This window comes from Nyctereutes procyonoides, unplaced genomic scaffold (genome assembly GCF_905146905.1).
Source record: "Nyctereutes procyonoides isolate TBG_1078 unplaced genomic scaffold, NYPRO_anot_genome, whole genome shotgun sequence".
NCBI lineage: Eukaryota > Metazoa > Chordata > Mammalia > Carnivora > Canidae > Nyctereutes > Nyctereutes procyonoides.
The window spans coordinates 16,609,221-16,622,529 of record NW_026575159.1 but is presented as its reverse complement, the minus strand read 5'-3'; the positions used below and the strand labels follow the sequence as shown (position 1 = coordinate 16,622,529).

General features: G+C 41.8%; 1 protein-coding gene across 1 annotated transcript in view; it reads left to right on the top strand.

Moving 5' to 3' along the window:
* The first annotated feature begins 675 nt into the window (after nucleotides 1-675).
* The window catches only part of DERL1 (derlin 1), a 28,356-nt gene continuing 15,722 nt past the window's right edge, over nucleotides 676-13,309 (top strand). The window contains exons 1-2 of the mRNA XM_055314189.1: nucleotides 676-1,082; nucleotides 11,613-11,724. Of these exons, the coding sequence (XP_055170164.1) occupies nucleotides 930-1,082; nucleotides 11,613-11,724 (265 nt within the window). The 5' untranslated portion in view covers nucleotides 676-929. The remainder of the gene's footprint in view (nucleotides 1,083-11,612; nucleotides 11,725-13,309) is intronic.

Below are 13,309 nucleotides of genomic sequence, written 5' to 3'. Positions count from 1 at the left end.
AAGCTTTGCACCGAGATTGAAAATCATGGGTCAAAATGACCCCTGTAGCCCAGGTCCTTCGGGTGAGGATGGGGGGCGGGAGGTGGGGTGAGAGAAGCTGGCTCAGCTCTAAGGCCACCTCATCCGAGAAGTCCTCCCTGACCATTCTCATCGAAAGCAGTCATCTTTCCCCACACTCCTCCGCGTCGTCCTTTTACATTCCTTACTATTTTTTTAATTTTTTGTTTTTGTTTTCATTCCTTATTATTATTGCTTTTTCCCACTCTCTGAAATGACCTTTCTCACTTATTTAGTAGTTGTCTATCTTCATTAGAATGTAAGCTCCAGGAGACAAGGTACCAGGACAGCTCTGATAGTCGCAGGATCCCGGGTGTCTAGAACCTTGACTGGCACTTAGTAGGTCCTCAACAAACATTCGTCGAACGAAAGGGCAAAAGAGGAACTGCGTACTTTACGTTCCTCCTCCCCTTTTAAACGCCGTCCGAGAAGACCCAGCTGGGTTACAACTCCGGCTTGAACTGTGCAGCAAGCGTTCAGCCCCGCGATTGGCTGGAGTATGTGCCGTTGCCCCTGGCAACCACTGTTTCCCACCAGTCGTGTCTCTCCGCCCCCGCCTGGCCCCGCCCCTTTTGGTCCCGCCCCCGGGGCGCCGAGGTTCGGCCCCGCGGTGAAAATCTGCGCTTGCCCTTTAAGCGGCGGGACTTCTGGTCAACGTCTTCTACAGCCGCCGGAAGGGGAAGTTTCGCCTTCGAACGCTCCCTCGCTCGTCCGAATTCGGTGGCGCCACGTCCGCCCTTCTCCGCCTTCTTAGCGGCGGCTTGGGCGGCTTCCGCCTCGACACTTTCCACTCGCGGAGCGGGCCCTGTCGTGAGGGGCCGAGTACGGGGAGTCGGGCGGCTGTGCGCATCCTGGCCACTTAAAAGGCGAAGATGTCGGACATCGGGGACTGGTTCAGGAGCATCCCGGCCATCACGCGCTATTGGTTCGCCGCCACTGTCGCGGTGCCCTTGGTCGGCAAGCTCGGTCTCATCAGCCCGGCCTACTTCTTCCTCTGGCCCGAAGCCTTCCTCTATCGCTTCCAGGTACTGACCAGCGACGAGGGGAGTGGAGACTGCAGGTCCCAGGAGGCCCCGCGGCGGCGGAGCGTAGACTGGCATGTTGCGGGCGCGCGGTGCCTGGTGGGATTTGTAGTGCGACGGCTCCAGCGGTTTAGGGCGGGGTCCTGTGGTCTGGGGGCGGGGTGGAGGCGAAGAGGTCTGGAGCTGGGGGCCAGGATGGCTGGACAAGTGGGTTTGGCCTGGTGAGACGGGGGTCTGATTTCGCCCTTCTAACTTTACGCTCCCTGCCCTTTGCATTCAGAGAAGGAGGCAGTGGGAAGGTAATTCTGTGATAGCTGTTAATCTTTTGGACGCCAGTGATTAGCAGCTTTGGTCCACCTGGAGCAGGTGCCCTCTGACCTCTGTCTGCCACCCACGTGGGTGCCAGGTGGTTGTCAACTTACTCAGAGGCCGAATTCTTCTTCTGTTAATGGGGTTTGTTGTTGTTGTTGTTGTTGGGAGTGGTTTGAGGTCAGATGCAAAGAGTGAGTTGTTTATCTGCGTTTCACCCAGTCGCGACCTGGTATCTGGCAAGTAGTAGTTGAATGTGTGAAGGACTGAGTAAAGAGTAAATTGGTCCATGAATAGAAGTCCTAGTTATTTGTTTAAGCATGAAGGAAACTGTCCAGAGTATTTCAGGCAAAGGAGTATTACTTTCCCAGAGATGATCTTCACTGGATTGTGTGATTTAGGTCTTTAATCAGATACTAAGACCTGACATTAATTTGTGCACATTAATCGGAGTGTGGATAACACTGTTTTGTCCTCCCCCTCTTTACTGTTTCTTCCCCTCTTTTGCGGGTTCCTCATCTTACTAACCTTTAAACGCTGTGACGTCCCTCAGGGATCAGGGATAGGACTTCTTCTCTACACTGTCCCCAGCTGTAGGTGATCTCATTTAGCTCCATGGCATTAAATACTTTCTATAAACCGAAGACTCTCAAATACGAATAAACATATTTTCTGTCTGGATCTATCTCCTGATTTCCAGCTGTCAGTTTGGAATTATCACTCAGATGACTAATAGGCCCCTCAAATTTAAAATGTCCCAAGCCGGATACCCTTTTTCCTTTGCCCCCTAGAAGTATATAGCGATTCCACTATTACAGGAGCTCAAACTGGTAGTCGTAGAATCATCTTCAACTTCTCTTTCTCTCACATTTCTCTCATTTGCCAGCTAATTGTTTTCTCTGCTCTAGACATATATCCAGAGTACAGGTCCCTTTTCATTCTCCGTTGCAAGCCATTATCATTTCAGCTGGTTTCTGTTTTTTTTTTTTCTCTAGAAGCTAGAGTAATCCTTTTATTAACTTTTAAAAGATTTTATTCATTCATTCATGAGAATACACAGAGAGGAGACAGAGAGAGAGGCAGAGACACAGGCCGAGGGAGAAGCAGGCTCCATGCAGGGAGCCCGACGTAGGACTCGATCCCGGGTCTCCTGGATCAGACCCTGGGCTGAAGGCAGCGCTAAACTGCTGAGCCACCGGACTGCCCCTAGAGTAATCCTTTTAAAACATAAATCAAGTCTGTCAGTCCTCTGCCCTGAACCATCCAGCATCTCCGCAACTCAGATGGTTAAAATCCAAGTCCTTTCAGTTCTTACTGTCGCTCTGACTTTATCTCCTACCACCGTCCACCTTCTTTGCACAGAAGACTCCACAGTGGAATTCTTGTTCCGCTAGCAGCTTTCTCCCCTCAGGTCATTAGTGCCTATTGTTTCTCTTTTGGAGGAAGATAACCATGATTTACTTCCCTTATCTTCTTCACATCTCTTCCCTAGTGCAGCCTTACTGGCAACGCTTTAGCCCTACAGAAAAGAGTACCCGTCCTTTACTCCATCTCCCTTATCCTTAATTTTTTTTGCTACGTATCACCTGTTGGCATTTGTTAGTCGGCATCCCTTCAGAAAATAAGACTCCATGAGAGCCAGATCCCTGACTTGTTTACCACCGTCTTTGTTACCTAGAATAGTGCCTGGCACGTAGCAGGTGCTTTCATGTTGGTTGAATGCATGGAAATAATTGGCACTTACTAGCGCTGGCCACTGGAACCACAATAGTGAATAGGGCAGAAAGTCCCAGCTCTCATGAAGAAAATGAGAGAGAGGCATGTGATAGAGAGTGACTTAACATTTGACAGAGTGTTCCAGAAAGCCTTCAGAGGAGATATCTGAGCTGAAATCTGAATGCCCAGGAGCCAGCTTTGGGAAGCTCTGGCTCTGGGACAACCCTCCAAGAGGAAGAAATAGTGGAAGGCTGAGAGGCAGGCCCTAGAAACAGAAGGAGACTGGATAGTACAGAGTCAGCTACAGGGATGAGGATTGGTAGATGAGGACAGAGGTAACGAGGGGTGAGTACGGTAAAGCAAAGATAGAAATGTAGCCTGGGCCTGGATCATACAGGGCTTTGTGGTTTGAACTTTATTTTGAAGATGCCAGAAAGCTTTGGAGCTTTTTAAACAGAGGACTGAGAGGATTGCTTTGACCGCTCTGTGGGATGGACTTGGTCCATGCACTGGGGGAGAGGGATAGAATTGCATTAGAAGGCAAGAGAGATGACGTTTTGGGCCAGGGTGGCTGTGAAGATAGAAGTGGATGGATTTGGGAGTTGAGTGGGCAAGGTTGCTGCGAATGGGGGAGTGGCTGAAGGCAGCAGCACTCAGAGATGTCTCTTTTTCCATAGTGGATGGTGGAGCCCTTTACCAAGATGGGAAATGCTTAGGAAGGCTTCCATTTGGGGGTGGGGGAGGATGTGGATTAAGAGTTCTCTTTTGGCCACGTTGAGTCTAGAGATGCTTCTTAGGCATCCAAATGCGGAAGTAGGCAGGTGGATGTTAGAATGTGATTTGGGCCTGCAGCCAGAATTGTACAGTGTTTTCTGTTTATTTGCGTTGGTAATTATTGGTGACCTAGTGAATGTTGTGCACTTTGTGCCCGGTCAGTGGCACGTTGGGTAATGTGTGTACACGAGGAGCAGTGGTTGTAAATCCTTTTGTAAGAAGAATCTGGTCAAAACTGGCTCTTTGACCCTCCTTGCAAAATCCTGCTCACTTGTGTAGTCAGACGAGTAAAATAAGAAAGGCTCTCTAATAGATTACAGGTAAATATTGACAGGTGACTTATTAGAATCATCATTCGTGTCCCAGCTCCCATGCTTTTCCCATCTTCCTTGCATCATTTTGTCAGGGCTTGTCCTGAGACCAGGGAGAAGCTTCTGGCAGCAAGGCAATGCGCTGATTGTCCAGACGTGAAAAGGCCAATGTCTGTATCTTCATTCTGCTCCTCTGGCTGCTACCCATGCTGGACAAATTTAGCTTTCAGACCCACCTGGAGGAACTCATTTGCAAACGAAGCAGTTGAAGGAAAAACTGCGTCTGAGAGGCAGATGTGTGACAAACAGTGTGATATGCTTTCTGCTAGAGGCTCCTCTTTTCCTTGGAAGCTGAATTTTGAACAGCTTAAAAAAAATTGGGGGTGATTGGTTTAGAATTGTGAATTCATGTTGGAAGTGATGAAAGTCACTTCTCCTTATCTTTAGGTCTCATCTGAGTAGCTTGTTGGTTTGGAACGGCAAAGTTTAAAGTATTATTTTCTTAGTTTGGATAGGAGTGTTAAGACTCACCACACTGTTGTCCAGAATTCCTAGCCCCTCACATTTAACACTCATCTATCTGCTTGTTCATAATGATTGCATGTCTCTGTATGGGTCCTTGATTCACTAGGAGAGAGGTGGCGATTTCCTGCAGCCCTGGTGATTTCTGAGATTTTGTCTCCCCGGGCTGCCAATTCCTTTGGACAGAATAAGCTCACCCCCTTACATGTGTATTGTACTTCCATGCTAGCTCATTCTGCTCCCACAGGCATCCTGAGACAAGTATCACTGCAGTTTGTAGACAGCTGCAGTTTGGTTTCTACTTCAGTGAGTCAAAGATAGTTCTGAGCTGTCTCGTTCAACTCCTTCGCATAGTATCTACCAAAATACACAGTTCAGTGTTTAGCAAACATTCTTGAGGGTGATTTCTTCCTAGCCAGTTAACTCCTTTCTCTTAAAATAGACCATAGGATTTCAAGTAGTTGAGTCACAGTTCTCCAGGCCTGGCTCAGCCTCTTACTAGTGCTGTGCCCTTAGGCAAATTACTTATCCTTTCTGAGGCTCAAGATTGTTACCTAAGAGTAGGGATGATTTAATACCATATGGAGGCACCTGTGTGGCCAAGTGGTTGAGCTGCTGCCTTTGGCTCCGGTCATGACCTCAGGGCCCTGGGATTGAGTCCCACATCAAGCTCATTGCGGGGAAGCCTGCTTCTCCCTCTGCCTATGTCTCTGCCTCTTCTCTGTCTCTCTCATGAGTGGATGAATGAAATCTTAAAAAAATAAAATACCATATGAACCCTGATCTAAACTCCATTGATATTAAGATGCTCCATCAGCTTGGAGGGACGGAAGAGTAGATATTCCATTAAATGAAGATATTGATTGTAAGCCACATCCTAATTTTAGAAACACAAAAATGAGTGTCCTCAAACTGAGGAGGTATGTTCTCTACTTCATGCCTCTGTTATGAAAAATTCAAAGAAAAATGTGAAGTGCCCAGTAAGTAGTCTGGTAAATAATCTTATCAAAAATAGTGTCCATTTTTATTTACTAGCCAGTAATAATTTCTGCCATTCCTGCCTTTTCTCTGTGGGCATGAAGATTCTAATTTTAATCTGTAACTGAGATTGAAATGTAACTGCTGGATTATTATTGCTTATTTAGCCCTCTTAAAAGGATCCTGCCTTTAGGTGAAAAGAGATGAACTCTCAATTTCGCTGATTTGTTTTTAGGAGTCATAAGAGATGGCACCAGCCAAATCTGTGATTTGGGCCTTGTGGTTTTATTTGCCAAAGTTTTGCTTCTGTTATATCACCTATAACCCAATGACAGCAACCCTAGCAGATTGATTTAAGAGTGTATTGGGGATAGCTGGGTAATATTCCATTTTATATATATATATATATATTTACATACACCACACCACATCTTTATCCATCCATCTGTGCATTTACATCTGGGCTCTTTGCATAGTTTGGCTACTGTGGACATTGCTACTATAAACCTTAGGGTTCAAGTGCCACTTTGGATCACTACGTTTGTGATCCTTCAGGAGGGCACAGGACGTAATGAGCACTAGGTGCTCTGTAAGATTGATGAATCACTGACCTCTACCCCTGAAATTAATAGTACAGTATATGTTAATTAATTGAATAAAAAAACGGCAAAGTTAAGAAGAAAAAAAAGAGTATTGGGGAAGAGAGACCTATTACACACATAACCAGAAGGGAGATGAACTTGGTTTATAGGCTGAGCATGGAAGTAGCCTCAAGGTTTGGGTTAGAGCTTTCGTGGCTAGTATTACATACAGCTTTAAAATCTTTCCTTAACAGTCCTGTTCAGTTCAGACAGTTGTGCTGTTGTCTGTAGATAAGGTCCATTAGATCATAGCTTTGTTTTTTTTTTAAGTATACAGGCAGTAAAGTGTATGTATTATATATCTATAGCTTGTTGAATTTTTAAAAACTGAATACCAATATGTAACCAGCACCCAGATAAAGAAACAGAGAATTACCAGTACCCCCACAAAACCTTCCTACAGCTCCCTTCTGGTAACTACCCCCTCCAAGGGTAACTACTATCTTGCCTTTTAGTATCATAGATTTTTTTTTTTAAGATTTTAATTATTTGGGAGAGAGAGAGCACAAGCAGGGGGAAGAGCAGAGAAGAGGGAGAAGCAGACTCTGCTGAGCAGGACTCCCTCCCCCTCATTCCCCCCCGCAACATGGGTCTTGATCCCAGCATCCTGATATCATGCATGACCTGAGCCAAAGGCAGATGCTTAACCAACTGAGCCACCCAGGCGCCCTGTCATAGATTATTTTTGACATTTTAAAAAAACTTTCTATAAATGAAATCTTAGAGTATATATTCTTTTGTGTTTGGTTTTTTTTTTTTTAATAGTGCATTTGAGTCACTCATATTGTTGCACATGGTTATAGATTGCTGTTCCTCATATTGTTCCATCGTGTGACTAGACCACAATCTGTTTACCCATTCTACTGGTAATGGGCCTTTTGGATAGTTTCCAGTCTGGGCCATAATGAATAGTGCTGTGAACATTCCAGTACATGTCTTGGTGAACATAGGTATGTGTTTCTGTTGCGTACATACCTAGGAGTAGAATGAATGGCTTCTCATAGCTCTTTTAAAGTCCACAATTGAAATTGAGTGCCTTTTATTTGTTTTTCTTGCCTACCTAGGATGTCAAAAAAAAAAAAAACAAAAGCCCATAACTTAGCTAACATCAGCATTTGGTACATGGGTACTCCCTCTCTTTCTTGTTTGGTGGCCTGTGTAGTAGAGTTTCTTAACTCCAAATCAACCAGTCCATACTATTTTAGGAAAAATCTTTGTTTTTGGTACTTTGAAAACCCTACTTGAGTCTCTGGGTAGCATTTGGAATGATTTCATTAGCAGACTGTGTGGGAGATTTACAAATCAAGGATGGCTATAGTCCGCTCTCCCAACAGGAGTTGTTGGGACTAGTAACCAAAGGGCAATCAATGTCTTCTTGCTTTTTGAAGACCTTCTATGCTGGTGAAGATGTGGGCTGCTTGCATTTAAGTGAGGAGCTTTGGGCAGATTGCCTCAAATCTCACGAGGGCCCAGCTTTCGTCATGAAAAAGCTGGGGTGATTATGGGGTGCTGGGGTGGGGTGAAAATGAGCTGCTCCCTTCCCCTCTTCTGCCTGCGGGTTCTGCACTCTTGGCACTGCGCCTGGCTGCCCATTATAGGACCCGTGAAGACTTTCTAGGGTTGTAAAACATGCTTCCAACCTCTCCCAGCCCTGAAAATAAAGCCATTTTCTTATCCTATTTATATATCCGTTTAGAGGAAAGGAGGGGATTTAGCTGGGCATCTTCAGTGAGGACTTCAGAAGTATATTGCCTTGTGTTTTTCTGAAGAGATAAGCTCTCTCCTGGTGTTTTTAAATTATAATTTTAAAGTAATACAAAAATAATATTAAGTCTTTTAGATCAATGAAAGCCAAGTATAACTCAAGGGTAAGCTTAATGAACGGAGGAAAAGAAGTGAGATATTTTGACAGACACTGATTTCCAAAGCACAGGTGCACACAGTAGCTAAAAATAGTGTCATGGCGTCAGTATGTGTAAAAAATACAGTCGGAAAAAACCAGGGTTTCTTTTCCAAAATCAAGCCCTGAGTAACTTATGGGAATATGGAGGTAGTTTAAAATGGGAATTTGTAAAAACCACGTCAGAGCATGTCTCCTGAAAGATTGTAATAATCATACACCCACACAATTTTTTTCTTTTTCTTTTTTTTTTTTTTACAAACCACCTTTTTAATTCACTTTTTTTAATTCCTACCTTTTACAAGGTAAAAGGTAAAATCTGGAGATAAGGAAGGTGGAGTCATAGGGTAGGTGTTATTGGGTAGATGAAGACAACCAGCTCCAGTCTAGAGTTTTCCAAGGCCCCAGGGCTACTGAAGGGCCAAGGCCAAGGCTTGCTTGCTGCTGGTCTTTGTTCCCAGTGCTTTTCATAAGAGAGAATCAGGCTTATACAAGTATAGTAGTACTTAAAATGTTTACTAATTGTAATTATAGCTCATAATAATGATACCACTTGTGAACAACATTGTAAAAACCAGGGTTTTGTGTCATAAACTCTGGAGTCAAGCTGTCTGGGTTAAAATTCTAGCTCCACCACTTACTATTATTTAACCTTTTCTCATTCTGTTTCTTCAATAATAAAACCTATTTCCTGGGTCACTGCATGTAAATGAGCAGAATAGGCAAGTATTAGTAGATCATTCCCCTTTTACAGATGGATATTGAGGCTCAGGAGTGTTAGCTCCTAACCCAGGACTTACCATCTAAGTCTTCTTAAATCATTTCCAGTGTTCTTTCTGTTAAACTTTACTGTCTATGATAAAGGTATGAATAAATCAAAATGAATTTTAACCTACTTTGTTTTACTGGTTTAATACAAGGTTCTTGGAAAGTCACTCTTTGGGGTATTATTTTATAAAGTGCATTTTCTTCCACAGGGAATTGAGCTGTGAGAGTTACATTCCTATACTTGGAGAATGTAACTTGGCAGCTCTGTGTCTGGCCAGGTCTCACAGCTAATGTCCTCCATTTCTGCCACACCCAAATTGTCAGCAATACCTGTTTATTTATTGTGCTCTTGCAGTTCTTTTGGACTTTGTTTTTCTAAGACCAAATTTCCCCTCTTGTGATCACTCTTGCTTCTTTGGGTAATGCACTCTTGAGAAGTCCTTGATGGAGGGGCCGTGTCTTTCATGCTTATGTAGTAAGGCCAAAGCCAGCATTATACTGGTATTTCCTAAGGTCTGGGAAGGTCATCTACATTAACCACTATTTTTAATCATTGTTCTGGAGGCACTAGCCAGTGAATTAGACAAGAATGGATTAAAACAGATGGAGTTGTGTACTTGGAAAGCCCTAGAGACTCAGTTTTCCAATATACAGACAATAAGGTAACTCAGCTAATATTACAAACAAGAAGATAATTCAGTTTTGGTGGTTGGTTATAAAAAGAGCTAGAAAGCATAGCTCAATACAAAACTTAACAAAACCTGTGAAAGACTTCTTCCTGGTTGGGAATTGTATCACATTGATATAATAAAGATGCCAGTTCTAGTTCTTTTAGGAAAATAAAATATTGAGACCAGCCAAGAAAATCAAGACAGCTGTGGAAGAAAAATGGGAGCAGGGTTATTTAATTGTGTAACTTTACCAGATACTGTAACATATTATAAAACTAGAAAGTAGAACAGTTTGATGTTGGTATAGGAATTCAATTCCAAACAAGATAGCACTTTAATATAATAAGAGACTTTAATATAAAAGGAAATAAATATCTGATGAAAGTTTTCAAATCAATGGAGAAAGTATGGGATGTGATGCCTGGGTGGCTCAGTGGTTGGGCGTCTGCCTTTGGCCTGGGGTGTGGTCCTGGGATCCCGGGATCGAGTCCCACATCGGGCTCCCCACATGGAGCCTGCTTCTCCCTCTGCCTGTGTCTTCCCGTCTCTCATGAATAAATAAATAAAATCTTTAAAAAAAAAAAAAAAAGCATGGGTTACTCTGTAAATGGGATTGAGAAGGCTGAGTGACCATCTCCTCACTCCAAGATGAAGATGAACGGGGAATGTGCTACAGTAAAACTGTGAACACTTTCATATTCTTAGAGTGGAGAAGTAGCTTGTAAGCATGATACATGATAGATACATTTGCCGCCATTTAATGAATACTTCTACATGTCACAATATGACAAGAATACCGGAAAAGCATAGATTTAATGATAGACCAGAAAATATTTGCAACAATGAGAAAGGGGAATTTCCATGATATATATAAAGAAATGCAAATCTAGCAGAAAAATGAAGAAAGGAAATGCTAAAGTCTTAAAAACATAATTGGTAAATAGAGAATACACTAAATGGTGAGGGCGTGGAGAGAGGATAGGTACTAATCTACATTTAGGAGAAAGTATAAGTCTTTTAAATATTTTTGTAGGCATTTGACAGTATCTACCAAAATTAAACATTAAGGTCTATTAGCAGATTAACATTAACTCACAGGGTTTTATCCTACATGTACATGTATAAAAAGGATATTTAAGAATATTCATTGTGGCATTGTAACAGTTTAAATGAATTTTGGGCACTCACATAAAAGGAATACTGTAAAGCCAGCAAAAATTTTTCCTCAAGTGAATGAAACAAGGTAAAGAACTGTCAGTGTGTGGTAGGATGAAAAAGGATGTAGGATAGTAACACATAATATTATATTTGTTGAAAGAAATACAACAAACTGATCATTGTTGCTGAAGGGAATTAGGCAATGAGGGTCAGGAGGGAGGCTTCTTTCAATCTGTAGACCTTTCTATAATTTTTTTTTGTGGGGGGAGGGAGTTAATATTGTGAAGTCATATATCCATATTGCCTAAATGGCACAGAGATTTGAATACAAAAATTTCTATTTTACTTCTACCTCTAAATTATGACATTTTTTGGCAAGATTTGTCATCCCAGTATATTCTTTTTCCTACATAGTGATAATACTGTCTTTTTTGAAATTGTCTTTATAATTCAGTTTTGACAGGCTTAACTCTATGCCTTATCCTAGTAAAGACTAATCATATATTTCTGTAGTAATGATTTTTTCAACTTGGTTAGAAATATTTATTGCTTATATTACGATATGTTATTCCATCAATTCGCAAATTAATATGATTGTAGCTGATAAGAGCTTTTCTTCAGTTTTCTTGAGTTATCTTAGTGGTGTCCCTTTGGTAGCTTTTATCACAGAGGAGAATATTTTGCAAAGGTGAATGTTGTTTTAGTTCAAAAAAAAAAAAAACAAAACAAAGCAATTAACCAGGTTTAGAGAAACTTAACCACTGTGTCTCTTTTAATCTGGACAGGTTTGGAGGCCTATCACTGCCACCTTTTATTTCCCTGTGGGTCCAGGAACTGGATTTCTTTATTTGGTCAATTTATATTTCTTATATCAGTATTCTACACGACTTGAAACAGGTATGTTTTCCATAGTTTTAAGATTTGTTTCGTCTAACTTATGGGTTCATGTTTATGTATTGGAAGAATTTTGAGGGCAGTTAGCATAGGAAATGGTCTAATGATAATAAATGCTCAGTTAATAGTACTGGTGCCAGGACTGTCCCAGGTACTTAGATTATTTGATTTTTAATCCTCACAGCATTTTCATGAAGTGTAAGTAACAGCGTCACCATTTTATAGGTGAAAAAATAGAAGACCAGAGCTTTACATGTCTTGTCCACACTTTGTCCCTAAGGGCTGAGCTGTGTGCCTCTCCTTGAAATTTGGTATCTCATTTCTGTCATGTGGCATTTTTTGTTCTTTAATGTGCAAATGGGCCGAAGTGTATACATCTTCCAGATTGGAGTTGAAAAACATTTTTTTATGCTATGAAAGCCTTATTATCTGTGATCAAATCACTCGCCTGTAAGATATATAACTGGGATTTAATAATACACAGGTTTATCAGATATGACTACCTCTGTGATGTTATGGATAAGCTTTTTTACAAAAACCTTTTCTTAAAAGTTTTGTCAATTGTTGCTTCCTTTGTGCAAATACCTTATATGCTGTTCTGAGTTGCTTACATGGAGAAGCAATAAATTGATACTGCTGTGTCAAAATGTAAACATAATTTTGTTAAGCCTAAATGATTTTGAAAAGGTTGGCTGATTCCAGAGACTTTATAAACCTGCTAGCTGTTAGCTCAGGACAGAGAATTCTGAACCACCCTTAAATCTAAGTCAGTTTGAGAATTGTGAATCAATCTTGTAACTGCAGGGAAAAGTAGAAGGATGGGCACTGGGTGTCAAATGTGATTTTTCCCTAAATTGGCATTTGTATGAGGTTCTTTTTACAAAGAAAATCATTGTATTAATACAGAGTGTCAGGTTATCAACTGTTAGCACTGGAAGGGACCTAGCCTATCCCCTTATTCAGGCAGGTAAAGGGGCTAGGGCTGAGCTAAAACTGACCAGCAGGTGAGGACTCTCACCATCGCATCAGGGGTTTGGTCCTTAAAGCCCCCAGAACACATGATTTTTTTTCCTCTCTCCTTTCCCTGATAATGATGCCAACTGGCTTCACATTCTGCTCCTTTGATATAATTTCATTGAAGATTAAGCTATTGGAGTAATTTTGTTTCTATATCAATAGTAAACTCTTAAGTATGGATGATCATGACCAGTTTTTAAACATTTGGTTATGGAAAAATTTCAGACATACACAAAAGTAGTGAGAAAGGTTAATGCACCTTTTTTTTTCCTTTTTATTGAGATAAAATTTACATAACATAAAATTGATTGTTTTATTATATGGTCTCATTCATTTGGGGAATATAAAAAAATAGTGGAAGGGAATAAAGGGGAAAGGAGAAAAAATGAGTGGGAAATACCAGAAAGGGGGACAGAACATGAGAGACTTGTAACTCTGGGAAATGAACAACGGGTGGTGGAAAGGGAGGTGGGCGGGGGGTGGGGGTGACTGGGTGATGGGCACTGATGGGGGCACTTGATGGGATGAGCACTGGGTGTTATGCTATATGTTGGCAAAATTTTTTTTAATA